The sequence below is a fragment of the Oryx dammah genome, unplaced genomic scaffold, assembly GCF_014754425.2.
Source record: "Oryx dammah isolate SB20612 unplaced genomic scaffold, SCBI_Odam_1.1 HiC_scaffold_21, whole genome shotgun sequence".
NCBI lineage: Eukaryota > Metazoa > Chordata > Mammalia > Artiodactyla > Bovidae > Oryx > Oryx dammah.
In genome coordinates this window covers 9,378,166-9,405,042 of record NW_024070205.1, presented here as the reverse complement: position 1 = coordinate 9,405,042, position 26,877 = coordinate 9,378,166, and the positions used below count along the sequence as shown (strand labels likewise).

Below are 26,877 nucleotides of genomic sequence, written 5' to 3'. Positions count from 1 at the left end.
GACCTTGTTCTTCCTGTTCCGTGTCCGTTTTCTATATTCATCCTTGATTATGTGCTCATTTTTATATATGATAATTTATATCTTGACTCCTTGGAGAATGCCAGGTACAACCACCTTAGTTTCTTCAGCATTTCCTTTTCTTTCTTGGCATTAAAAAAATTTTGGTAGAATTTCATTTTGTAAGCCTTAAAACCAGCTTGAACCATATCCTCTTTTTAGGTCTGTCATCTATGAAATTAGTATGTGTAAACTTTGGATTTTTGATCACTTACCTAAACTATACCTTTCTCTATTCTGATATGAGCCCCAGGGGACATCCTCTACTTCTCTTGATGTTGAGAGATTTGAAAATTATGATATAAGTAATTACTGATGTGGAAAAAAGACTGGGAAGTCTTACATTTTTACTTTGTGGGTCTGCTTAATAGCAAAAATATTGGACTCTTAATGCTTTGCTAAAATGGACTTCTTTATACAACATTGGAAAATGGCATTTTGATGCTTTAGTAATTCAAAAGTTTGTTTTCCTGGGCTCTCTTTGGTACTTGGCATGTACTTCAAGGTGATTTTTAAAAAAAGTTTTTGCTTGTGTTAAATTAACCATGTTAATTTTTCTTACATGTTGAAGTATGGTAAAATGTTTACAGAACTTGAGTCGCTGATTTTTAAAATTGATATGTCATTAACCTGAGATTTATAGAGTGACCTACAAACTTTATTTTTGGTAAGCTTTGCCTGTTTCTTCCTTTTCTGACCTTGAACTTATTGTATTTCCATTCTTTTTGGGTTTCTCTGTTTGTGTAGGATGTTGGGAAGTCTGGCATCAATAATTCCCGAGAGGAAGAATGCTCATCATAGTATTCGTCAGAGTCTGGATTCACATGATAATGTAGAAGTTGAAGCTGCTGTTTTTGCTGCTGCTAACTTCTCTGCACAGTCAAAGTAAGCCTAGGCCTTTTATAGTTTGGCTTCCCAAGAAGAGGTTTTGAAAGAATAGCTCATTTATATATGTAAACACTAAGGGATATAGAAAAATGTAAACTGCAAGATGTGTTTTCCAAGGGTGTTTCTATCATGTTGGGAAAACAGGACATAAATCCATAAAACAGAAGAGTTAAGTACAGATGTTAGCATTAACTGTGAATGAAATTAAAGCTCCCAGAAGGACAGAATCAGCCTGGGATTAGAATAGTTGGGGAAGGCTTCATTGGGAAGCAGAAGCTTTGTCCACTGAGGTGTTTTCCCCAAACCTATACTGTCCTAATCCTAAATTATTATTTTCTTACTATCTTCTCAAGTCTGGACAGTTTGACAGAGATAATAACTGGAATTGAAACCAATTTTAACTTCTTTGGGGTATCATACTCTGTTATCTTATAAAATAGTGTTTTTCTCTACATATATTTATTATTTTTTGATGAAATATTGGCCGTAGTTTTATTAATGTGTTTGACTTACTGATTATCCTCTCTAAAAAATAATACTATTTCTTTTACTGACTGATAATGTGAAAGTAACACTGCTTTCTGGAGGGCATTTTGGTAATATGTACTTTGTACATCCCTTGGACCTAGAAAATCCACTTATAAGAATTTATCCTAAGGAATCAGCAGTGTGTACTGATACTTCCAAGGGTGCTAGTTATAAGGTTGTAATAACAAAAAAAATTAGTAACCAGTTCCAACCAGTGTGCCAATAAGATAAATAGGATCATACATTGAAATACTATATCAGCTTTTATAACTAATGTATTTTAGAAATATATTTGAAAACAGGTTATATAATAGGTTATGTGATATTATAGGTTTATTTGAAAAGCAAGTATTTATGGAATAGAAAAGAGACTAGGATATGTATCGAAATATTGTCTCTGAGTGAAGATATTATCTTATTTTTATTTTCTTTTTCACAAATTTCTGTATATCCTGCTAGGAGCAAGTTTTGATTTATAATCAGGTGACTAATGAATTTTTAAATGTAAAAATAGCATTTATATTAAGAGCCTCTGCTAAATTTGGATAAGACTTGAGATAATCACCAATGATCTTTCTTTATAGTTTAATTATATGCTTATTCATCTCTTCAGCTGCTCCTATCAAACCTTCAGAATTCCAGGATTATTCATTGGAAAAGGAGATTAGAGAACATAAACTGTGTATTCTTTTATTTACTGATTGAAAGTAGTAGGTGTGACAGTAAATGAGGAAGAGAAATATCTAAGTAAAGATGATCCCTATTTGTGCTTTTGAAAATTGGCATTTTTTCTTATTGAGAGTCATGGGTATTGTAGGAACTTTTTAAAAATTACTTTTATTGGTTAAGAGTTATAGCTGGTGAATATTTATCATCTGATCACCACTGTCAAGGTGTGAGTACTTTAAATCTGTCCAATTACGTGTGTACTTGGAGTAGCTCTAAAAATAGTTTTCTAAATGTAGATGATAAATTTGTGATTCAGTATTAGAATTTGCTTATGAAAATCATTTTTGGCTCAGTTTTTCTCATGTGTTATTATCAGAAGCTAATTTTATCAGCTGTGGAATTTCTGATCTATCTTGGAAAAGATTAAGACTAAGTAACATAGGAACTACATGATTCTTCATTTATAAAATTGATGACTAGTAAACATTTAACAGTTTAAACACAGAAGCAGTTTTTAACATACCAGGCTTTAACATGGTATACTTGTGATTTGTGATGTTTAAACATACCAAATTAGTGCAATAGTTAAGTCTGAAGTACTTAGCGGAATGTATTAGAGTGTGAAAATCAAGAAAATACACCTTTTCCAGATTAGCATTTACCATGGGAAGTTCCATGGACAGAGGTGGGCTGCAATCCATGGGGTCACAAAGAGTCAGACACGACTGAACAGTGCATGCACTTCCCTCAGAAATGATGACCTGGTTTGAGATCAGATATCTCAACCAGTACGATGGATTTTTATCTTAGTATCTTTATTAGTTTTGGATCTTAGAGTAGTTGACCAAACAAAGGCTTTTAAAATTGATTTCATCCTATGTCTACCTGTCTGCTACCATAACCACAGGTAACTTGTTCTGAAGGTGTGCGTGCTCAGTTGTGGCCAGCTCTTTGTGACCCCATGGACTATAGCCTGCCAGGCTCCTCTGTCCATGAAATTTTGCAGGCAAGAATGCTGGAGCAGGTTGCCAATTCCTTCTCCAGGGGATTTTCCTGACCCAGGAATTGAACCTGTGTCTTTTGAATCTCCTGCATTGGCAGGCGGATTCTTGACCGCTATGCCCCCAAAAAGGTTTTAATTAAGAGCTAGTCCCAGAGGAGGAATTACAAACCCCAATGGCTTCAGGAACCTGGGAGGCATTGTCAAGCAGAGTGGTGACCTCTAGTGGTCACTGGTGGACTGGAACGTGCACACCATCTGAAAGGGTAACTGCTCCTGGGTACCAGCTGACAGTGATGGTGCAGGAAATATGACCAGTGTTGTCAGATCTGAATTTGGGGTGGGAAGAAGCTGGAGAATCAGATTATTCTGTAGTCTCAGCGAATGAGACTATATATTCTTAACGTATTTTTAATGCTGCCATTAAGAATTTTTAAAAATATTATTAGACCAAAAAAAAGAGAAAACTCCAGGCTTCAAACTTGCAGTTTATTGACCCTAGAGGCCCGTAACAGATTTTTAAATTTTGCATTTGTTAAAAAAGTTATTATTTAGTTAGTTAAGAAATACTTAGTGAATATCCATCATGTCCAGACTCTATTCCAAGCAGCAGGAATACAGGAGTGGAAAAGATGAATTCTCTGTTGCTGTGTAAACCCACAGTAGTTTCAGCTGCTCATTAATGTTACAGAAAAATAAAGTAGTTTTATCATTATGATGATGACCTAAGTAAGCTCCTTAGGTAGAGTGATTGGGGATAGCCTCCCCAGAGAGGTGGCATTTGAGCTGAAACAGTCCTGAAGAAGAGGCAGCCATCTGGAGGAAGGATATTCCAAGCAGAAGGAATAACAAATATAAGAGTGCTCTGAAAGGTGAACAGGTCATCTATAGATACCTAATATACCTCTTGCCTTGTACCCAAAATACATTTACAGCTTACTTTTTCTTATTGAATATAAGGCTGATATCAGAGTAGTAATTTTCAAACTACTTGGTATCAGAATCTCTTTACACTCTTCAGCATTATTAACGTTCTCAAAGAGCTTTTTATGTTTATATAGATTACATTGATTGGTATTTACTGTATTAGAGATGAAAATGCCTAAACTTAAAATATATTATTAATTCATTTAAAGAATAACAAATTCCTAATGTGTTGACACAAAAATATCTTTATGAAAATATTCTTCCAAAACAAAAATCAATTTTGTGGGAAGAGGGATGTTGTTTTTTACATTTTGACAAATCTCTTTAATGTCGGGCTGGATTGTCACATCTGGTTCTGCATTCACCATTTCTTTTACAATGTGATGTTTTGGTTAAATTATATGAAAAAATGCCAGCCTCACACAGATACATAGTTGAAAAAGAGAGGAGTATTTTTAAAGGTTTTGTAGGTAATCATGCTTATTTTTCCTTGATCTCTTAACAGAACTAGAAAATTGCTGGTTCGTAAAAGTTAGTTGCAGTGTGAACTCTAAAACCGTTTCAGTGAACGTGTACTATTACATTGAAATCCGTTGGCATCCCTTACCTATGTATGGTTTTATAACTTAGACATTGGTCTTTGGGGAAATATTAGTTCACTCTGTTAATGCAGGTCTACCAAATGTTGGCCCTTTCCATTGTAAAGTATCAAATTTGTTGTTAAATATCAAAGGATCATATTTGTTGTTATCACCACTGATCTCATCAGGAAAGGCTTTAAGTATTAAGCTGTCAAGCTCATGGTGACAGAAGTTTTCTGAAGTGCTAGTTTTTGTTTAGAAGCTAGGATTGGCAAAAAATTTACCGTTATTTTTCTTAAAGTTACATGCTTACTTTATTTATCTCTTTAAGGATACCTGCAAATAGCCATTTCTGAATAGTTTTGGAGTTTCATGAAAAAATGGCTAGTTCATCTCATAACTCTAAGGATTGCATGGTGCTTACCCTGCAGACAGCCGCTGTGTAATTTACGCGTACTTTTCATTTTGTCAGAGAATGTTAAAATAATATCTTAATGGCAGAAAATATTTTATATAGACATCCATTGAACTGCAGAGCGAAAGTATTTCATGCCTTATGTGTCATGAATCGTGACTGAAAGAACCAAGTTTGATCATGTTACCTGTATCATCTTTCCTTACATATTGTATAGTTTTATCCCAAAGATTCATGTTACTGATAACTTTTGCAACATTCAGTGTTATTTCAGTTGCAACAGACTCAAAAGCGACACCTTAGAAAATACTTTTCAGATATACAATATTTTGAAAATGGCTACTTTAAAATTTTATTTATTTATTTAATTGAAGTATACTTAACAATGTTATTTTTAGGTATACAGCAGAGTATTCAATTATACATATATATATCTTCTTTATATTCTTTTCCCATATAGGTTATTATAAAATATTGAATATAGTTCCCTGTGCTATATAGTAGATCCTGTTGGTTGTCTAGTTTATATTTAGTGGTGTACGTATGTTAATCCCTAACTTCTAATTTATCCCTCCTCCCCCCTTCCCCTTGGTGACTACAAATCTGTTTTCTGTATCTGTGGGTTTATCTCTGTTTTGCAAATAAGTTCATTTCTATCATTTTTTTTTATTCCATGTATTAGTAATATCATAAAATATTTGTCTTTCTTAATCTGGCTTATTTCATTGGGTATGATAATCTCTGGATTCATCCTTGTTGCTGCAAATGGCATTATTTCTTCTTTTTTGTGGCTGAGTTATGTTCCATTGTAATATACACCACGTCTTCTTCATCCATTCATCTGTTGATGGACATTTAGTTTACTTCCATGTAAATAGTGCTGCAGTCAGCATTGAGGTGCATGTATCTCTTCAAATTATGTTTTTCTCTGAGTATATGCCCAGTGATGGGATTGCAGGATCTTAGAAAAGGCAGAGGAACCGGAGGTCAAATTGCCAACATCCGCTGGATCATGGAAAAAGCAAGAGAGTTCCAGAAAAACATGTATTTCTGCTTTATTGACTATGCCAAAGCCTTTGACTGTGTGAATCACAGTAAACTGTGGAAAATTCTGAAAAAGATAGGAATACCAGAGCACCTGACCTGCCTCTTGAGAAACCTGTATGCAGGTCACGAAGCAACAGTTAGAACTGAACATGGAACAACAGACTGGTTCCAAATAGGAAAAGGAGTACATCAAGGCGGTATATTGTCACCCTACTTATTTAACTTATATGCAGAGTCAATTCACTTCAGTCACTTCAGTCGTGTCCAACTCTGTGCGACCCCACATCATGAGAAACACTGGGCTGGAAGAAGCGCAAGCTGGAATCAAGATTGCCGGGAGAAATATCAATAACCTCAGATATGCAGATGACACCATCCTTATGGCAGAAAGTGAAGAGGAACTACAAAGCCTCTTGATGAAAGTGAAAGAGGAGAGTGAAAAAGTTGGCTTAAAGCTCAACATTCAGAAAACAAAGATCATGGCATCTGGTCCTATCACTCCATGGGAAATAGATGGGGAAACAGTGGAAACAGTGTCAGACTTCATTTTGGGGGGCTCCAAAATCACTGCAGATGGTGATTGAAGTCATGACATTAAAAGACGCTTACTCCTTGGAAGAAAAGTTATGACCAACCTAGACAGCATATTGAAAAGCAGAGACATTACTTTGCCAACAAAAGTCCGTCTAGTCAAGCCTATGGTTTTTCCAGTGGTCATGTATGGATATGAGTGTTGGACTGTGAAGAAAGCTGAGCGCCGAAGAATTGGTGCTTTTGAACTGTGGTGTTGGAGAAGACTCTTGAGAGTCCCTTGGACTGCAAGGAGATCCAACCAGTCCATTCTGAAGGAGATCAGCCCTGGGATTTCTTTGGAGGGAATGTTGCCAAAGCTGAAACTCCAGTACTTTGGCCACCTCATGCAAAGAGTTGATTCATTGGAAAAGACTCTGATACTGGGAGGGATTGGAGGCAGGAGGAGAAGGGGACGACAGAGGATGAGATGGCTGGATGGCTTCACTGACTCGATGGACGTGAGTCTGAGTGAACTCCGGGAGTTGGTGATGGACAGGGAGGCCTGGCGTGCTGCGATTCATGGGGTCGCAAAGAGTGGGACACGACTGAGTGACTGAACTGAACTGAATCATGGTAGTTCTGGTTTTAGTTTTTTAGGGAACCTCCATACTGGTTTCCAGAGTAGCTGCACCAATTTACCTTCCCACTCACCTCGTAGGTAGGTTCCCTTTCCTCCACACCCTTTCCAGCATTTATTATTTGTAGAATGTTTTGATAAACGGCCGTTCTGACTGGTGTGGGGTGATACCTCATTGTATTATAGTTTTGCTTTGCACTTCTAATAATTAGTGATGAGGGGCATCTTTTCATGTGCCTTTTGGCCATCTGTATGTCTTTCTTCTTTGGGAAATGTCTATTTAGATGTTCTGCCCATTTTTTTTAATTGAGTTTTTTGTTTTTTGATATTGAGCTGTATGAGCTGCTTGTGTATTTTGAAGGTTTATCTGTTGTCAATTGCATTGTTTATATTTTCTCCTGTTCTGTAGGTTGTCTTTGTGTTTTGCTTATGGTCTCCTCTGCTGTGCAAAAGCTTTTATGTTTAATTAGGTCTCATTGGTTATTTTTGTTTTTACTTCCATCTTGCTGGCAGACAGCTCCAAAAAGATATTACTGCAATTTATTTCAAAGAGCATTCTGCCTATTTTCCTCTAGGAGTTTTATGGTATCTGGTCTTACATTTAGGTCTTTAATCTAAAAATGGCCACTTTTAAATAATTTGGCTCTACCCATATTTCCCACTGCATTTCTACTGCTTCATACTTACTCTGTTTTTCTAAAATTCAGACTAATTGATGTATATTTTATTGTTTATATAAATGATTAGCTTGTGTGTCAAAAGCTTTTCTTAACTAAAAGTGTGTCCTAAAACACTGTAGACTGAGATAATGACCTTGAGTATCTCAGACAGTGTCATTCAGTAATGAAATTGCAACAATTCTCATAAATCAGCATCTTTCCTTGAACATCATGTGGAAACAGTGTTGGCAGAAGCCCACTTGCTTTGTGAAGTTTTGGTTTTGGTTGCATTTCTTTCCCCATCCTCAGCATCTGACTTAGGAATATTAGTTATGATTTGGAATATTGCCTTTCTCCTGTGCTTACTGTGTTCTATATGAGTCCTTAGAAAACTGAAGCAAATTTAATTTTTTTTGGTTTTAAAGATTATATTGTTTTCTCTTTCCCAAGGGATTTTGCTGTAGGAATCTGTAACAAAATCAGTGAAATGATTCAAGGTATGTATTCTTCGTTTGGTGTTATGAAGTGACTTAATGGTACTCATACTAATAATAGCTGCTAACATTCATTAAATACTTACTATTTGCTAGTCACTCTTCATTCCTTTATTCATCCAAATAATGCTTATTAAGTGTCTTCTAAATGCCAGAACTATTCTAGGAGCTTAGGATGCAATACTGCACAAAGCAGAGTCCTTGCTCTCGTGTAACCTGCATTCGAATGGTGGAAGGAGTGTTAGCAACAGATGAGTCAATTTATGACACACCAGGTGCTATGGAAGAAAGACGAGGCAAGAAGGACAGTCCCTAGAGTCCATGGCAGGATGGGAGAGGTGATGTTTCTGTTTTATATCTCTTGGTCAAGGAAGACTTCTGATCAGGTGATACTTGAGTAAGAAATGCATATTTTTAGGGGGAAAATATTCTGACCTGGGGGAAAACTCAGGGACTCTCTTCACTCTGCTAATATGCCTCCAGTATCTTCCAATTTCTACTAAACCCAAATGCAAATTGCTTACTGTAGCCTACAAAGCCTTATTCTAATCTCATCTTCCGTACTGTGCTTCCCATGTATTACCCCATTTACTCTCATAATAGTCATAAAAGAAAGCTCTGGGGTTACAGCATTGCACAACTCTAGAGAACACGACTTCCTTTGTATTTTTCTAAATGGTGTGTCTTTGTATTGTGTAATTTGGCAGACTTGAATAGGTAATACTCTTCTTTTATGGAAAAGGAAATGGAGTCATAGTAAGATCACTTAGTTGAAGACCAAGATACAGTGATTGAGCTTTCTCCGGTTTCCCTTTATTCCTTTGTCTTTCCCCCTTACCTCCAAAAAAGGCTGCCTTGCAGAAAGCTTTCATTAGAAGCAGCATCACTCATTTATTGAGCAGGGTTTTGCTGAACACCTGCTGTATCAGACAGCATCTCAGCAGGAAACATGTCACACTTGAACTGCAGTAATTCAAGTAGGGTTTAATGAAGGAGCCATTTACAAAGATGTGGGCAGAGTAAACTAGAGGGAATGACGTCCTGCACTGTCTGAGCTGTAGGGGAGGAAGTGCTTATCAGGACCTGGAGTCACATCCAGAAGGCCACTTTGGAATACTGACCGTCAGGGTGATGCGACTTGATGTGACCCTGTAGAGGAGCCAAGGAATAAATACACTGACCTGACCTGAACTTCCCATCTGCTGGGGCTCTCCACACAGACAGGGTAGATAGCAAGGGAGTTGATGAAAGCTATACAGGTAAGCCTCCTAGGATGCTGAAGGATTCTGTATAACTTGAGTGGTGTGTATATATGAATATAGATACAGACATATGTAGAATCCATTAATGTACATATTTAAGATTCATTTTTGTTTCTTTAGTTTTATCTATACAAAATTAAAGTAAAGACTCTATGCTCCCAGTGCAGGAGCCTAGGTTTGATCCCTGGTCAGGGAACTAGAGCCCACATGCCGCAGCTAAAGAGCCTGCACTGCCAAATGAATAAAAATAAGTTGATTCATTAAAAAAAAATTAAATAAACAGGAATTAGGAAGTACAGAGAGAAAGGGAGAAAAGCAATGGGGTAGAAATGGGGGTGGGCTTCCCTGGTGGCTCAGATGGTAGAGAATCCACCTGCAGTGTGGGAGACCTGGGTTCCCCTAGGTTGGGAAGATCCCTTGGCGGAGGGCATGGCAATAGTGGAGGGCCCACTCCAGTATTCTTGCCTGGAGAATCTCCATGGACAGAGGAGCCTAGCAGGCTAAAGTCTGTGGAGTCGCAAAGAGTTAGACATAACTGAGCAACTAAGCACAGCACGGAAGTGGGGGCAAGGTAGAGGAAGATTGAAGCCCAACATAACAGAAGTGGCAGGTGAGTTTGAGGAATAAATATCCTTAAATTTTAAGCTGCTTGTGTTTCTGCAAAGTAGAATTTTGAGTCTCCCTAAACATGACTTAGCAACTAAACAACAACAAAACCTTCAGTAAAGATGTCTGCAAACACAAAGAATCCTCTGACTGCTGGCTGAGAATAGGCTTGCAGAGGAGAAGGGAGGGATATGAGACGGAAGTCTGCCGTGGGGAAGCTCTTAAGTAGGGACAATACTTAGGAAACTGCAGTGATCCGGTCAGGAGGTAGTGGTAGAAATGAACCCATGTGACAGCAGTGAAGGTGGAAAGACTGTCAGATTTGGTTTATATTTTGAAGGTAGAAACCAACAAGATTTGTTAATAAATTTGGTTGTGAATGTGAGAGAAAGAAGAGAATCAGGAAAGACTCCAGGGTCTGAGGAGCTGTCATATTTTGAAATGGGGAAAGTTTTGCACGGGCAGTTTCATAGTAAAGATCAGAAGTTCTCTCTGGCCCTGTTAAGCATAAAGTACTTCTGAGATAGCCCATTGGTGGTGACCAGAAGGTAATGGGACATACGCATCTGAAAGTCAGGGGGTAGGAGTGAGAGGGGAGGCAGTCTAAAGGCAAATAGCTGACTGCAGAACCCATGGGATTATATCAGCTCACTCAGGGCAAGTACATAGGAGAAGAATAGATAATTTATTAGCAATCCCAAGGAATATCAGAAATTAAAGTGTGGATGGAAGAATACAAAGAAATTGAGAAAGAACAGCCAGAGGAAAGACAAAAACCAGGAAGAGTGAAAAAGCAAAAGCCATTGAGAAAGAGTTCAAAGACAGAATGGTCTTGCAAATGCATTCAGTAACTTACGGATCAAAGCAGCCATAACACAGGCCTGATCTGACCCTGCACAGAGAAAACCAGGGAGTAAATACTCTGGCATTCTTCTCTCTCCCATCTCCTGGGGGTGCTCTGCTTTGGCTAAATTTGAAGAGCGGCCAAACAGTAAGGGAGTCAGTTGATGTAAGCCACTGTTGGATGTTGAAATGTCATGTATTCACACTAACAGTTATTCACTGTGGCAGAAAGCACTCATCAGCAGAGATAAATTAGCTTTTGGCATATAAGTAGGACATTATGATTGACAGGTTTTTGTTTACTATCACCATTAAGCCATGATGTAGAAGCAAAGACTTTCTGTTTATTTAGCTCCAGTGTTGACAAGAAAAGATGCTTTGGAATCAGTTCTCAATGAAATTCCAGCTGTGGATGCTGTAAAGAAAGGCAGTGCTACACAAAGATCAGAGAACTTTGCAACTGCTCCGTACATAGTCTGTTCACATTCTGATCTTGACTTAGTGTTGAAGGAAATAATTAAAATTGTAAATATAACAGGTTATCGCCATTGAGTTTGTATATATGCATGTGTATATATGTTCATGAATATGTATATGTTTTGGTATGCTATGGGAAGAAAGAGACAACAAATATGACTGCTTTCTACTGTGCCTTTTAAGGATATTTTCTACTATCAGCCTGTAATTTAATAATCACCCCCAAATCAAGATAAATACTTTTGGAAAAAACTATTGAACTTGATTACCTCTAATATAGTATTACATAAGCATAATATAAATTTAAACATAATACTAGTGTAGTATTTGGGCTTCCTGGTGGCTCAGGTGGTAAAGAATTCACTTGCAATGTGTTTTTGTTTCTTTAGTTTTATCTACATAAAATTAAAGTATATGAACAGGAATTAGGAGATATAGGACTTCCCTGATAGCTTAGTTGGTAAATAATCCGCCTGCAATGCAGGAGACCCCGGTTCAATTTCTGGGGCGGGAAGATCCCCTGTAGGAGGGATAGGCTACTGACTCCAGTATTCTTGGGCTTCCCTTATGGCTCAGCTGGTAAAGAATCCGCCTGCAATGTCGGAGACCTGGGTTGGATCCCTGGGTTGGGAAGTTCCCCTGGAGAAGGGAAAGGCTACCCACTCCGGTATTCTGGCCTGGAGAATTCCACTGACTATATAGTCAATAGCGTCGCAAAGAGTTGGGACACCACTGAGCTACTTTCACTCTCAGGAGGTACAGAGAGAAAGGGAGAAGAGCACAGGGTAGGAATGGGGGCGGGCTTTCCTGGTGCCTCAGGCAGTAGAGAATCCACCTGCAGTGCAGGAGACCTGAGTTCAGCCCCTAGGTTGGGAAGATCCCCTGGCAGAGGGCATGGCAATACTGGAGGGCCCACTCCAGTGGGTTCGATCCCTGGGTCAGGAAGATCCCCTGGAAAAGGGAATGGCAACCCACTCCAGTATTCTTGCCAGAAGAGATCCTATAGACAGAGGAGTCTCGTGGGCTACAGTCCTTGGGATTGCAAAGAATCAGACATGACTGAGCAACTAACCATTGGGTGTGCTATTTGCTTTTGAATAGTCATTTTGCTAGTGGAATCAGACCTTCTGAATGTGAGGTATTACCCAGGATGAGGGTCGGAAATCTCTAAGCATTCTTCCCATGTCTAGGTCTAGCCACGCCAGTGGACTTGAAGCTGAAGTTGATCCCCATCCTGCAGCACATGCACCACGACGCCATCCTGGCGTCCAGCGCGCGTCAGCTCCTGCAGCAGCTGGTCACTGCCTACCCTTCCACCAAAATGGTGATAGTCTCTCTGCACACTTTCACTCTGCTTGCAGCTTCATCTCTGGTTGATACGCCTAAGCAGGTAATTTCAGTTTCCTTTAAATTTCCTTTTTCTTCAGTACACTTGCCTTTTAAGTATTAATATGCTAAAAAATAAGTAACCCATAAGTTTTGATAGTATTGAGATCCCTTTCTCTGATAAAGATCGCAGAAAGTTTAATTTCCTTTTGCTTGTTCTTTTCCCTTTTTGTATTCACAGTATTAATTCTTGGGAGTCTTGTGAAAAAAGAGGTGGCAGTGAGGGTACAGAGCAGAGCATGGAGTTGGTGCAGTGGGGAGGAAGATTTGAGTTGTATTCTCAGTGCTGATTCTTGGGAGTCTTATAAAAATTAAATGAGGTGGAGGTGAGAGTAAGTACATGGCAGAGCATGGAGTTGGTGGGTGGAAAAAGGAAGAGTTGAGTGTTTAAGGCCAGGTCTTGCGCTAGAACCTTGCAAGTTAAGTGAAGGTATATTTTTATACAAGAGGAGAAAGGCCCAAACATGGGTACATAGCAAATAAATGACAGGGCTGTAATTTGAAATGAGCCCTATCTCAAATCTGAAAGTTCACGAAACTACAGTGCATCCCTAATGATAATTTCAGTGATGATGTCATTCATGGAGTGACTTATTTCCTTTATAGATTCAGCTTTTATTGCAGTATTTGAAGAATGACCCTAGGAAAGCAGTAAAGAGACTTGCTATTCAAGATCTGAAATTACTTGCCAATAAAACACCACATACTTGGAGCAGAGAAAACATTCAGGTATGTAGAACTTCAAGCATCATTATTTTATATAGAAAAATAATATGATGTTGTCATAGATCAAATTGTTTCACTTTACATTTTTATGTTATTTTTGTCTTCTTAAATGTTTGAATATGGAAAATTTCTAAGAGTATTGTTGATATTTATGGCAGAAGTTAGAACTGGCAAAGGAAATACATAAAAATTCTTTATTATATTCCCTTTACTTTTTTTCCAGTTTTATTGAAATATAATTGACACGCAGCACTGTGTAAGTTTAAGGTATACAGCATAACGATTTAACTTAGAACATCGTAAAGTGATTATCTCAGTAAGTTTAGTGAACATCCATTTGTGTCTACCTCACATAGACACAAAATTAAAGAAAAAATTTTTTAGATTTACTTTCTTAACTAATTTCATATATAACTTACAGCAGTGTTAATTATGTTAACCTTGTTGTACGTCACATCCCTAGTACTTACCTATCTTATAAATGGAAGTTTGTGCCTTTGACTGCCTTCATCCAACTACCCTCTGCCTCTGGTAACCACAAATCTCATCTCTTTTTCTGACTGAGTCTGTATGTTTGTTTGCTTTCTTGCTTTTGATGTATAATTATAATTGAGCTATAACACTGTTAGTTCCTATTGTGCAATGTAGTCATTTTTTTTCTGTACATTTCAAAATGATCACCATGATAAGTCTAGTTATGATATGTCACCATACAAAGATATTACCTAGTTACTGAAAAGCTTCTATCCTTTAATGTTTAGATTTGTTGTAGTTCATTAGACTTATCTCTTAGTTTCTTTTTTAATTATCCCATAGCAGCACCATGGCTAGTTGAGAAGCCCTGTTAGGTTGTTCATTTTATTCCTGTCTCCTTTACTCAATTTAGGGAGAATGGTTTTGGTGCTGGGTATGATTTATTAGAGAAGAGGTAAAGCTTATTTCTCCTTTACACACAGAGGAAAAGACAGTCTTAAGTTTTCTTTTGTAAATACAGAGAAGATCGCAATCTTTAGACTTTTAATGTGCCATCTTTTATAGCATTTCTTAGGTTGCATTGATGTTTAATATTTTTCTCAAGGTACAACCCTGTTTTTAAATGCTGCTTAAAGTGAAATGGAAAATTGTTAAATTCAATCTTTGTTTCCATGGATTTTATTATTTCTTGGTATCATCACAGCTACAGTGTAACAAAAACTGCTGAATTTCAGATTATGAAAATGGAGCTGCTCTTTTTTTTGTTTGTATGTTTTGCAATTTTCTAAACATGTCTCAGTGGGCTTCCCAGGTGGCGCTTGTGGTACAGAACCTGCCTGCCAGTGCAGGAGACAAAAGAGATGATGGTTCAATTCCTGGGTCAGGAAGATCCCCTTGGAGAAGGGATGGCTACCCACTTCAGTGTTCTTGGGCTTCCCTGGTGGCTCAGCTGGTAAAGAATCCGCCTGCACTACAGGAGACCTGGGTTCGATCCCTGGGTTGGAAAGATCCCCCGAAGGAGGAAATGGCAACCCACTCCAGCATTTTTGCCTGGAAAATCCCATGGACAGAAATGCCGGGCAGGCTACAGTCCATGAGGCTGCAAAAAGTCAGACACGACTGAGCATCTAAGCCAAACATGTTTTAATATATTATGATTGATAGCTGCAAATATCCCAAGAGATGAGGACAGTTATTAGTATCTGCACTTAATAGATGAGCAAATTAGGATTCAGAGAGACTTAATATGCTTAAGAGAGCTTCTTAAGAGGGCTTAATTAAGAATTTAATTAAGAGAACTCTGTCCTCTGGTGCTTTTTTCCTACTAAACAGGAAGAGAATGTGCTCAGCCGCTTTAGGGAACCAGACCCAGTGAAAGCACTGTGTTAGTCCATCTCATTTCTTTCCTTATTGTGAATAAATCGCACACACACTTGTAGAATGTATATTTAATAGTTTAAATAATAATTGTAAGTCAAAGCCCATGTAGTCTCCATCAGCTAGAAATAGAACACTGCAAAAATCACAGGACCCTGCTTCCTCTTCTCACATGCTTCTCCCTGATCATAACCACCCAAAGGAAACCACTCTTGACTTTTGTGATAGTCATTTTTTTGCTCTTCATAGTTTTACCATCTGTGCCTCCCTAAAAAAACCGTTTAGTTTTGTCTTTACTGCTTTTGCTCAGCATTGTACTGATGAGACTCGTCCACGTGGCTGCATGTTTTTTTCCTTTCATTGCTATTCCGATGTCCCTTGATGTCATTGGGGGATTGGGTCTAGTACTCCCTACTGGATACCAAAATCCTCAGATGCTCAAGTTCTTGTATAAAATGAAGCAGTTTTTGCATCAGTTCAGTTTAGTTCAGTTCAGTCGCTCAGTCGTGTCCGACTCTTTGCAACCCCATGAATCGCAGCACGCCAGGCCTCCCTGTCCATCACCAGCTACTGGAGTTCACTCAGACTCACGTCCATCGAGTCAGTGATGCCATCCAGCCATCTCATTCTCTGTCGTCCCCTTCTCCTCCCCCAATCCCTCCCAGCATCAGAGTCTTTTCCAGTGAGTCAACTCTTCGCATGAGGTGGCCAAAGTTTTTGCATATACCTATGTATATCCTCCTATATACCTTAAATCTAATCTCTAGATTACTTATAATATCTAATACAATGTAAATACTATGTAAGTAGTTGTAAATAAAATCTAAATGCAGTGTAAATAGTTGCCCTTTCCATGCTCTGAAAAAGTTAAGAGCTTTGACATAAAAATTTTCTGTCTTCTGAGGGTATAGCTTTATAAGGGCCATAAATTGGTCTGAACCTGGGCCTTCTTCCAGGGATAGCATTTTGAGAATATTTCCTGTTCCTTACATGGTTGTTACCCTGTTGAGGTTTTCTAACTTTTCTTGAATCAGTCTTGATAATTTTTTTTCATTTAATTTTTTTTTGCAGATTCATTAGTATCAACATAAGGAGAACCTTTGTAATTTGTAGTATGTCTGTATTTAAATTTTTACCTTTATTTTATTCTTACTATTGTGTTTGTGTTTCCCTTTTCTTTATCAAACTTGTCAGCAGCATGGCTTTCGTACGCTTCAAGTGGTTGGTACATTTATTTTTATTCTTCTGTTTAATAATGGAAGCACTTAAGGCTATTAATTTTCATCTTAGTGCAGGTTGGCCACATTCCATAAATTGCAACTTTTAGTGTTCTCTTTGCCATTAATTTGAAGTACACTTTTTAAGTCAGATTTACTGTGGTATAATTTACTCACTGAAACTTTTCCAGGTATACAGTTCTAGATATGCAGATCGAGTTTTGATAAATCTATACAGTTGTGTAACCACCACCACAGTTGTGATATAGAACATTTTTCAGATCACTCCAAAAGGTTTCTTCAGGCCCCTCTGTAGTCAGTTTTTCGCCTAACTCTTGACTACCACTGAACGGATTTCTAGCCCTATGAGTTTGCCTTTCCAAAATCTAAATGGATTTATATAATATGTAGCCTTTGGGGTCTGGTTTCTTTGGCCTAGCATAATGCTTAACATCGTTCATCCATATTGTTACGTGAATAGTTAGTTCAGTCCCTTTTACTGCCAAGTAGTATCCCAGTATATGAACCACAGTTTATCTGTTCACAACTTGATGGACATTTGAATTGTTTCCAGTTTTTTTTTTTCTATTATAAATGAAATTCCTGATGTACAGACCTTTGTAGGACGTTATTTGAGTAAATACCTAGAAGTAGAATTGCCGGGTTGTGTGGTAAATGTATGTTTAACTTTGTAAGAAACTGCCAAATTGTTTCCTATAGTAGCTGTGCCATTTGACGTTGTCACTGGCAATGTCTGAGTTGTGGTTCTGTATCCTTGCTTGCACTTTCTATTGTATGGTTCTGTAGTTGTAGCCTTTTGAATAATTGTGTAGTGGTATCCCATTGTGGTTTTAATTTGCATTTCCCTGGTGACAGGCAGTGTTCAACCTTTTAGTCTTGTCATCACCAGATCTCTTCTTTGGTGAAGTGCGTATTCTAATCTTTTATGCTTTAAGTTTTCTTCTTGTCACTGAGTTCTCTCTATGTTCTAGATACAGATTCTTTATCAGATGTATATTTTGCAAATATTTCCTGCCAGTATGTGCCTTTAATGCAGTGCCTTTTAAATTTTTTTATTGTGGTAAAAGTCACGTAATATAAAACCTACTATTTTAACCGTATTTAACTGTACAGTTCAGTGGCATTAAGTACATTCACACTTTTGTGCAACTATCACAATCATCTGTTTCCTAAAGTTTTCACCTTTGTAACTGCGTCTCTAATATAATAAATATCTTTTGAAGATTTTTGTTTTGATGAAATCTAATTTATCATTTTTTATTCCTTTTGGGGTTTTATTTTCGTGTTTTATCTAGGAAGTATTTACCTAACCCAAAGTCACAAAGATTTTATCATATATTCTCTTCTAGAAATTTTAGTTTTAAGTTTAATATTTAACTCTATGTAATCCGTTTTGAGTTAACTGTTGTGCAGTGTAGCAGACCTGGGTTTGTTCCCTGTGTCGGGAATATCCCCTGGGTCCCCTGGAGAAGAGAATGGCTACCCACTCCAGCATTCTTGCCTGAAGAATTCCATGGACAGATGAGCCTGGCAGGCTACAGTCCATGGGGTCGCAAAGAGTCAGACATGATCGAGCGACTAACCCTTTCACTTTTCATTGCGTATGGTGCAAGGTAGGAATCAAAATGTGTTTGGATAGCCGTGTGTTCCAGCACAATTTGTTGAAAAGACTGTGCTTTCTCTTTCAGTTGCCTCAGCATCTTTGTTGAAAATCAGTTGACCTTGTCTGTACAGATCTATTTCTGGATTCCGGTCTGTTCCTTTGGTCCATGTATGTGTTCTTAAGCCAAGTAGCACACAATTCTGATTTCTGTAGCTTGAAATCTATAAGTCTTGGAATCAGGTGGTGTTGGTCCTCTAACCTATGTATTCTTTATTTTGAAAGTTGTAGGTCTTTTGCCTTTCCTTTCCTTGCCTTGAATCAATTTGTCAATTTCTGCAAAAAGTCTGCTAGGATTCTTTCTGTTTGGCATTTGCATCTACAGATTGATTTGGAGAGAGCTGACATCTTCATAGTACTGAGCTTTCTGACCTATGAACACGGCACATCTCTCCATTTATGTAGGGCTTCCTCTGTTTCTCATCAGTGGTTTTTAGTTTTCAGCACACAAATTTTGCACATATTCTGTATGATATTCCTAGGTATCTCATGGTTTTTGGTTATATCATCAGGTTCCACATCTACAGATTCAACCAACCCCAGACTCAAAAAAATATTAAAGAAAAAAAAATCCTATAAAGTCCCCCAAAGCAAAACTTGAATGTGCGCCTGCAGATTTGCCAGCAACTATTCACATAGCATTTACATTGTATTAGGTATTGTAAGTAATCGAAGGACGATGTAAAGTGTATGGGAAGATGTGCACAGGCAGCGTACATGCAAGCACACCACTTTAGAGAAGGGCCTTGAGCATCTGAAGACTTTGGTGTCCACAGCAGCGTGGGGGGTCTTGGAACCCCTGCAGATATGGAAGGTTGACTGTATTTTAAATAATTTCCTTCTTTTAATTTCCTTGAGAGCCGTTTTGGTTTCCCCTTTGGCAATGGAATTAGTTTGGTCTGCATCCATTGTCTCATATAGATAAAAAGAAAAAACAAAAAAAATTTTTTTGCTTGTGAGGGTAACTCTTAGGATTTCCTCTTAACAGTTTTCCTGTGTGTCATGCAGCAGCGTTAGCTACAGTCACCAAGGTGTGCATTACACCCCTAATACTTACTTATAACTGGAAGTTTCTGTTTTGAAAGTGATAAGCTTTTTATATTTGTTGATGGAATTTTTGTTGTTGCTAACCTCTTGTTCAGTTCAGTCGCTCAGTTGTGTCTGACTCTGCAACCTCCCTGTCCATCACCAACTCCCGGAGTTTACTCGAACTCATATCTGTCATTAATTTCTGATTTTAAAGTTTCTTTGCAGCCCAGTGAGAACTGAACTGAACTGAACTGTACGGTCACTTTTTATAAACAGTTCATAGAATTTGAAAAGAAGGTATATTTTCTATATAATGTAATATATTAGATAATATAGATAAGTAACTTCCTTCCTCTTATTTTATACTGTTTATAACATGTCCTTTTTGTTTCGTTTGTTTCATTACTTTCCTTTGTTATTTTCTTTGTTCATTCTCTAGTGAATTAAAGAGACTTTGACATGGAAATTAAACATTATTCTTACTCTGCCTACCTCTGCTACTGCTAAGTCACTTTAGTCGTGTCCGACTCTGTGCGACCCCATAGACGGTAGGCCACCAGGCTTCCGCATCCCTGAGATTCTCCAGGCAAGAACACTGGAGTGGGTTGCCATTTCCTTCTCCTGCCTACCTCTATACCTAATACATTAAAGTAAGAACTTGTGTATCTATTCAGAATGCAAAGTATGGTGGTTGATATGTTGCAAATTTTGGTAGGCTTAAGTATTAAGTACTCTTCTACTCCCCTTCATTCCCTCCCCTTCCCTTTTGTGTTAAGATAATCTGGAATTTAAATACCAGTTACTGTTTTTCCTTTAATACTATGTAATTTCTTTTTTGTAGTAAACTTTTTCATAATATTCCCACTGAATTTCACAGCCACATGAATGGTCACTTAAATGTTAACTGTTTTGTTGATTTCACAGCTTACTAGTATTTCTTCAGTATACCCCATGTTCTCTGGAGTTTTTTGTTCTGATTTATCTCTTTCTTGTGGCTTTTTTCATTAGTTGTTTTTAATTGAAAATATGTATTTTTGAATATTTGTCTCTCCCACAAAGAATTTTTTCCTGAAACTTGATTTTAATTAAATGGATATGATCAAACAATCATTTTTTCAAAGTGTGGTGTATTTTTTAAAAATATTAAAATAGAGCAGGAGAATGTTCTAATGATTTAATCTTTACAGAGTAATAGCTTGTTGATTTCAAATTTGAATTTTGCTCTTAGTCACCAAGAATAATTATTTTTCTTCTAGGTCTCCCTCTTCTTTCTTCATTCTTTCCTTTTTTCTTCCTCTTAGCCAGTCTTAGCTCTGGTGATTGTTTTTTGAGTTTTGGTATTTTCAATGCAAATTGAATCTGTTCTGTTGCTACCTTTTACTGGTGTGTTGGTAGGTATTATAATTTCTACCCATAATCAAATATGCCAGCTGTAAAAGAAGTACCTTCATTCTGAATATTTTAAAAACCTGAAGGAAGGAAGAGCTTAAAATCAAGGCCCAAGAATGGTGTGTTCTTGTTAAGGTTGTCAAAAATAAGTTCATAGGAACAAAGAAAGTTTTTCACATTTATATTTTTCTTTGGGTTTTTTAAAAATTTATTTTTAATTGGAGGATAATTGCTTTACAGTATTGTGTTAATCTCTGCCATGTGAAAAGTGAAAGTGTTAGTCGCTCAGCTGTGTCCCACTCTTTGCAACCCCATGGACTGCACATATGATGGGGAGGGAGGGGAGGACAGGAAAGCCTGGCGTGCTGCAGCTGTGGGTTGCAAAGAGTGGGACACAACTGAGCGACTGAACAACAAGAGTGTCTTTGACACATACTTTTATTTTTAATTGAAGTGTAGTTGACATGCAGTGTTATGTTAGTTTCAAATGTATCCCAGGGATTCAACATTTAAATACTTTATGAAAGGATCATCACGATAAACCTGGTAACCGCTTGTCCTCATTCAGGGTTACTGTAGTATATTCACCAGATTTCTTATGCTGTACCACACATGCCGTGACTTTTTTTTTTTAATGACTGGAAGTTTGTGCCTCTTAATCCCCTTCACAGAGTATTCTTCATGTGGCATTTCTCTTTAAGGATTATAAACTGCCATGCCTTTCTAGAACACATCCCTGGTGGCCATTCCCATCCCAGAGTAGAGGAGAAGCCCCCACGTAGGAGCTGACACAGAAAACAGTAAATCAGGACAGAGCCTCAGCTGAGCAGTGAGTTAAACCAGCCTAGAGAGAGAGAAATCCAGACCAGAGAGGCAGTGACAGTAACAGTGGTGGTGTGTGAGAAAGGGGACCTTCATTTGAAGAATTAGATTTTTCCTTTTGGTTGATATGAAAAACAGTCCTGGTAAGAACAATTCTGTAATAGGTAACATCCTTGAAAGAGAGACTTGAACCAGAGTTTATCATTGAAATATGATTGATGGGCTATCTCTAGGGAGCTTTGATGAGGTCAGTTAATTACTACTTTGAATTAATTGGACCTTTAAGACCAGTATGCCATTACAGAGAGCATTTTAGATACACAGTACTGTGCAAAGTGACACTAATTAGAAGATGACGTTGTAAATAATTCTAATAAGATTTTCTAATGTTTTGTTCAATTGTTTAAATGATAATTTTTTCTTTAAAACTTTTAGTATCATCTTACATAACATGTCTCTCTTACCTTCTTGATTATTCCAAAAGGTTAATTGCTCTCTTATACATAGAGCACGTCATAATACATAATTTTGAATTTGTGTAAATACAGGACATAGCCTCTGGGGCTATTTGATTGAGAATTTTATTCCTAGATACAAACAGTACAAGCAAACCAGTTTAGGCAATAAAAAGTGGATAAGTGGAAGTGGTCTCAGTATTTGAATAAATAAGTTATAACTGTAATTTACCTAATAACAATCACCATTTTAAAAAAAACCTTTCTTTTGAACTTCAAAAAAGCATCTCTCTCTGCTTGTATTTCTTCATCCTCTACTCTGTAACACACTTGGATATAATTCTGTCCCCTATTCCTTTGCTTAGTTACTTAAGATCACCAGTGTTCTTAATGCTAAACCCAGAGCCTTTTTCTGCCTTTCCCTGCTTTCCTTTGGGTCCGTATGACACCGTCAGCCTCTCCTTTCTCTTGCTTCTTTGGGCCTCACTGTCCTCACTTGCTCTTCCCACTCTCTGAACTGCGGCTTCTCGGGATTCTTCACTGCTCCCTTTCCTCAGAGTTGAAGTTTTTGAGTTGGGTTCCGTCTACGTGCTTTCTTCCATTTATTCTCTGCCCCTCTGAGGGCTTCCCTTAACCTCAGCCGGCACATCCTCTAACAATTGAGTCCACTTACCTGAGCTCAGTTGCTCTCCAGCACAGTAGCTTAAAGAGGTTGTGAGTGCTTTTTTGTCTCTCAGTAGCTGTTTGATCTTACAGATGCTATGTCACCTCCTCTCATATTTTAAATTTCACTTCCTTTCTTTTAATGCCAGTACACTCATGTGTCAAAATTGAGATGCTCTAAAAGGCTATCTGGACTTCCCAGGTGGCTAGTGATAAAGAATTTACCTGCCAGTGTAGGAGACGCAGCAGACGCAAATTTGATCCCTGGGTCTGCAAGATCCTCTGGGGAAAAATGGCAACTCATTCAGTTTTTTGCCTGGAGAATCTCATGGACAGAGGAGCCTGGCAGGCTACAGTCTTTGGGGTTGCAAAGAGTCAGACATGACAGAGCACAGCGCACAGCAGTAGCAAAAGGCTATATATACAGTAAAATATTTCCCACCTTTCTGCCATCCACTCAGCTCCTTTGCCTGGTGGCAACCAGTGTCTAATTTCTTACATGTTTTTCCAGAGATATATAAATTCTGTGTAAATCTTTACCCCCATTTTACAGACGAAGAAGTTGAGACTCAAAGATTTCAGTAATTGGCTCAGATCACGGAGATGGTAAGTGGCAGAGCCAGAATTCTAATGCAAGTCTTCCAGTTAAAAATCTGCTACATCTCAGATTCCAAATGCCTGGTGGATCTTGCTTTTTGGATTTCATGTCTCCTCCTATTTTCTGTTCTTAGGCACGTGTTCATTTATCCACATAAATTCTTAGTCTTTGTAAATGGAACCAACATTCTCTGGCCATCAGTTTTGAAATGTTGTAATAGTAATTGAATCCTTCTTGTTCATTGCCTCATGTACAGTCTCCTTCCAAGTGTCTCTCATATTCATCCTCTATTCTCCACTCCTACCCCTGGGTTCTAGCTCAGGCCATCACCAGTGGATGTCTGATTACTGCCATAAACTACAAGATGGCTCCTTAGCTCTCAACTTTCTTTGTTAACTTGTTCTGTTTACCAGTGCCAGAATAATCTTCCCAACACTTTAGATGACATTATTCCTCTCCAGTGGCTTCATTTTTTCTTTCTCATCCTGTTTAAATTATTCTGCCTAACTTTCAAAGCCCTCTAATCTGGCCTAAATATTTCTCTCTCTTAGCCTTCATCCCTTTTGGATACATCTCCTCTTACTAAAAATAAGCACGTCATATTCTGACCTTATTGTCCCAGTTCTTGTTTATATCACCTAGACTGCCTTCCCTTCCAAAAACCTACTTTCTGTCTCAAGTCCATTTCCATGCTTTCCACACTAGTGTTTGCTGCTGATGGTGTTTTTGTTATTAACTAAGTTGTTCTTTGAATTGAAAAAGTATTGCATGCACATGATATATATATTTTTAAAAAGCAGTTCATAGGTGCACAGTAAGCAAAATATAAGTGTCTTCCATCTCTTCCCTCAAGTGTCCTCTGTAGAGGTGATCACTGTTACTAGTTTCTTAGGTATTCTTCCTGAATTTCTTCATCCACATGCAAGCATGTGTATGTCTCATCTTTTTTCTGTACAAATGAAAATAATACTCTATGCATTTTAAGAATTTTTTATCACTTAAGAGTATATCTGGGAGAATATCTCATATTAGCACACAGATCTACTGCATTCTTTTACCAACTATGTAGTTCAGTTCAGTTCAGTTCAGTCGCCCAGTCTTGTCTTCTCTCTTTATTCCCAGTACTCCATCAGTGGAAGTTAGAGTTGCTTCCAGTATTTTTACTGCTGCTGTTTATATTGCTACATTGACTAGTTTGTTGAAAAGAAAAGAAAAGTTGCCTTTGTCGACATAAATTTCCAAAAGAGGAATTTAAGGGCTCAACAATGTTTTGTATTTAATGCCAGTTACCAGTCAAGGAAATTTACACCCTTTTCCTTTCTATCAGGGCTTCCCAGGTGGCTCAGTGGTAAAGAAACTGCCTGCCAGCGCAGGAGATGGGGCTTCGATCCCTGGGTCGGGAAGATCCCCTGGAGGAGGAAGTGGCAACCCACTCCAGTATTCTTGCCTGGGAAATCCCATAGACAAAGGAGCCCAGTGGGCTACAGTCCATAGGGTCACCACAGCTGGACGTGACTTGGCAGCTGAGCACACACACACGCACCCTCTGTCAACAGTGTGGTAGAATGCATTTCCCCATACTGTTTGCAGTGTTATGTAGTATTAAATTTTAATCTTGGCCAATCAGATCGGTGAAAAACAACTCTTAATTTTAATTTAAAATTTTAAAATTATGAATGCAGTTTTAAAACGTTTGTATAATTTTTTTCTGTGAACTACTGATTTTTCTTTTTGGGTTGTTTGCCTCTTTATTAGTAAGAACTTTAATATAAAGATTATTGGACCTTTGTTGACTTTACATGATATGAATTTTTCTTCTGGTTTTGTCAATTATGTTATGTTTTCTTTTCCCTTGTTAACTCTTCGTACTTTTATAGTTTCTTTTGATTTGCCATAAAAAAAGAAAAAAGAATCAAGTTTTATTTTTTCCAGGTGACGGGCCTGTTGACCTTGAATTGTTTATTACCTGGTCTGTCTGATTTGAAATACCGTTATCATATATTAAATTCTTTGTGTAATTGAATCTGTTTCTGGGACCAGTTCTCTTTCAATTTCTATAAAGTAGGAACAATTTATTCTATTTCTTCAAGTTTATTATACATTTTAATGTCTGATAGGGCTTGTTTTGTCTGTCACTATACTTCGTCCGAATGTTCCGCATATTTTCTGATTTCTGTTTTCCCATATGATCTTTAGAGAAAGGTTATCTTAAGTTCTCTCCTCCCCGCAATATTTTGTTGACATTTTTACTGGGGTCATATTAAATTTATTGTTTAACTCTTTGTGAAATTTAATTTTTTATTGTTTCCCTAGTCTTTCAGTTTTGTTCATCTTCTGAAACTTTGTGAGAGAATGGGAATTCGTTTAATTTAACAGGACAGTTATTTGACCATATATATATATTGTTATAGAGTCATAAGAGTAAATATCCAGGATGAGCCAACAGTCACTATGCTAGCCAACCGTCACTAAGCCAACAGTCACTAACATATTCAGGGTTAACTGCAGGGAAAGAAAAACTAGCATCTTGATTTTAGGAATACATCAGAGCACATAGGTAAGGAGTAGAGGAAGTGACCTGAAATGGAAAAGAACAGAGAGACAGCCCACTCACTTATTAGCTAGATAGAATGCTACACTCTTAATTATTTTTAAGTATACATATGTGTGTATATATATATACATACACACATATTCACTTACATTCAGCTAATATTCATCTCTTGGATAAGGTAAATATGTTGAAACTTCTGCTTGTGAGAAGTAAGCAGTGCATAATTGATAATGACCTTAATAAAAAGTTCATCGTGACTTTTTTTAACAGACTGTATTTTTTAGAACATGTATAGATTTACAGAAAAATGGAGAAGGTAGTACAGAGAACTCCCATATACCCACAACCAGTTTCCCCAGTTATTGATGTTTTACATGAGTGTAGTAGGTTTGTTAAAAATCAGTGAATCAGTATTGAAACATTATTATTATTAACCAAAGCTCATACTCTGTTCTGACTTCTTCAGCTTTTACCCAGTATCTTTTTTTGTTGCTGTTGTTCCAGATCCATCTAGGATACAACATTGTCTCCTTAGGTTCCTCTTGGCTGTGGCAAGTTTGACTGAAGTATTTTCTTATAGAAGAAAGATACAGTTTCTCCGAAAGCTGGAACATTTACAATGAGTAGACAGTTTTAAGGTATATCAATGTTTTAACTTCTGTGTTCCTTTCTCTTTTGCATTTCAGGCACTCTGTGAATGTGCCCTGCAAACTCCTTATGACAGCTTGAAACTCGGGATGCTCTCTGTCCTTGCCACGCTGTCAGGGACCATCGCCATCAAACATTACTTCAGCATAGCTTCAGGTAAAGAGAAGAAAGGAGATGATATATGAATAACATGCTAATAATCTTTTATTCATGTCATGTTTATATTTCAAGTTAAAGCTTTAGAATCAAGAAAGG

The 26,877-nt window shown here is 37.6% G+C and overlaps 1 protein-coding gene across 2 annotated transcripts in view; it reads left to right on the top strand.

Moving 5' to 3' along the window:
• The window catches only part of INTS7 (integrator complex subunit 7), an 81,908-nt gene that overhangs the window by 15,233 nt on the left and 39,798 nt on the right, over nt 1–26,877 (top strand). For both annotated transcript variants that reach the window (XM_040263118.1, XM_040263117.1), the window contains exons 4-8: nt 805–942; nt 8,372–8,418; nt 12,794–12,993; nt 13,596–13,718; nt 26,661–26,778. In XM_040263118.1, the coding sequence (XP_040119052.1) occupies nt 805–942; nt 8,372–8,418; nt 12,794–12,993; nt 13,596–13,718; nt 26,661–26,778 (626 nt within the window). The remainder of the gene's footprint in view (nt 1–804; nt 943–8,371; nt 8,419–12,793; nt 12,994–13,595; nt 13,719–26,660; nt 26,779–26,877) is intronic.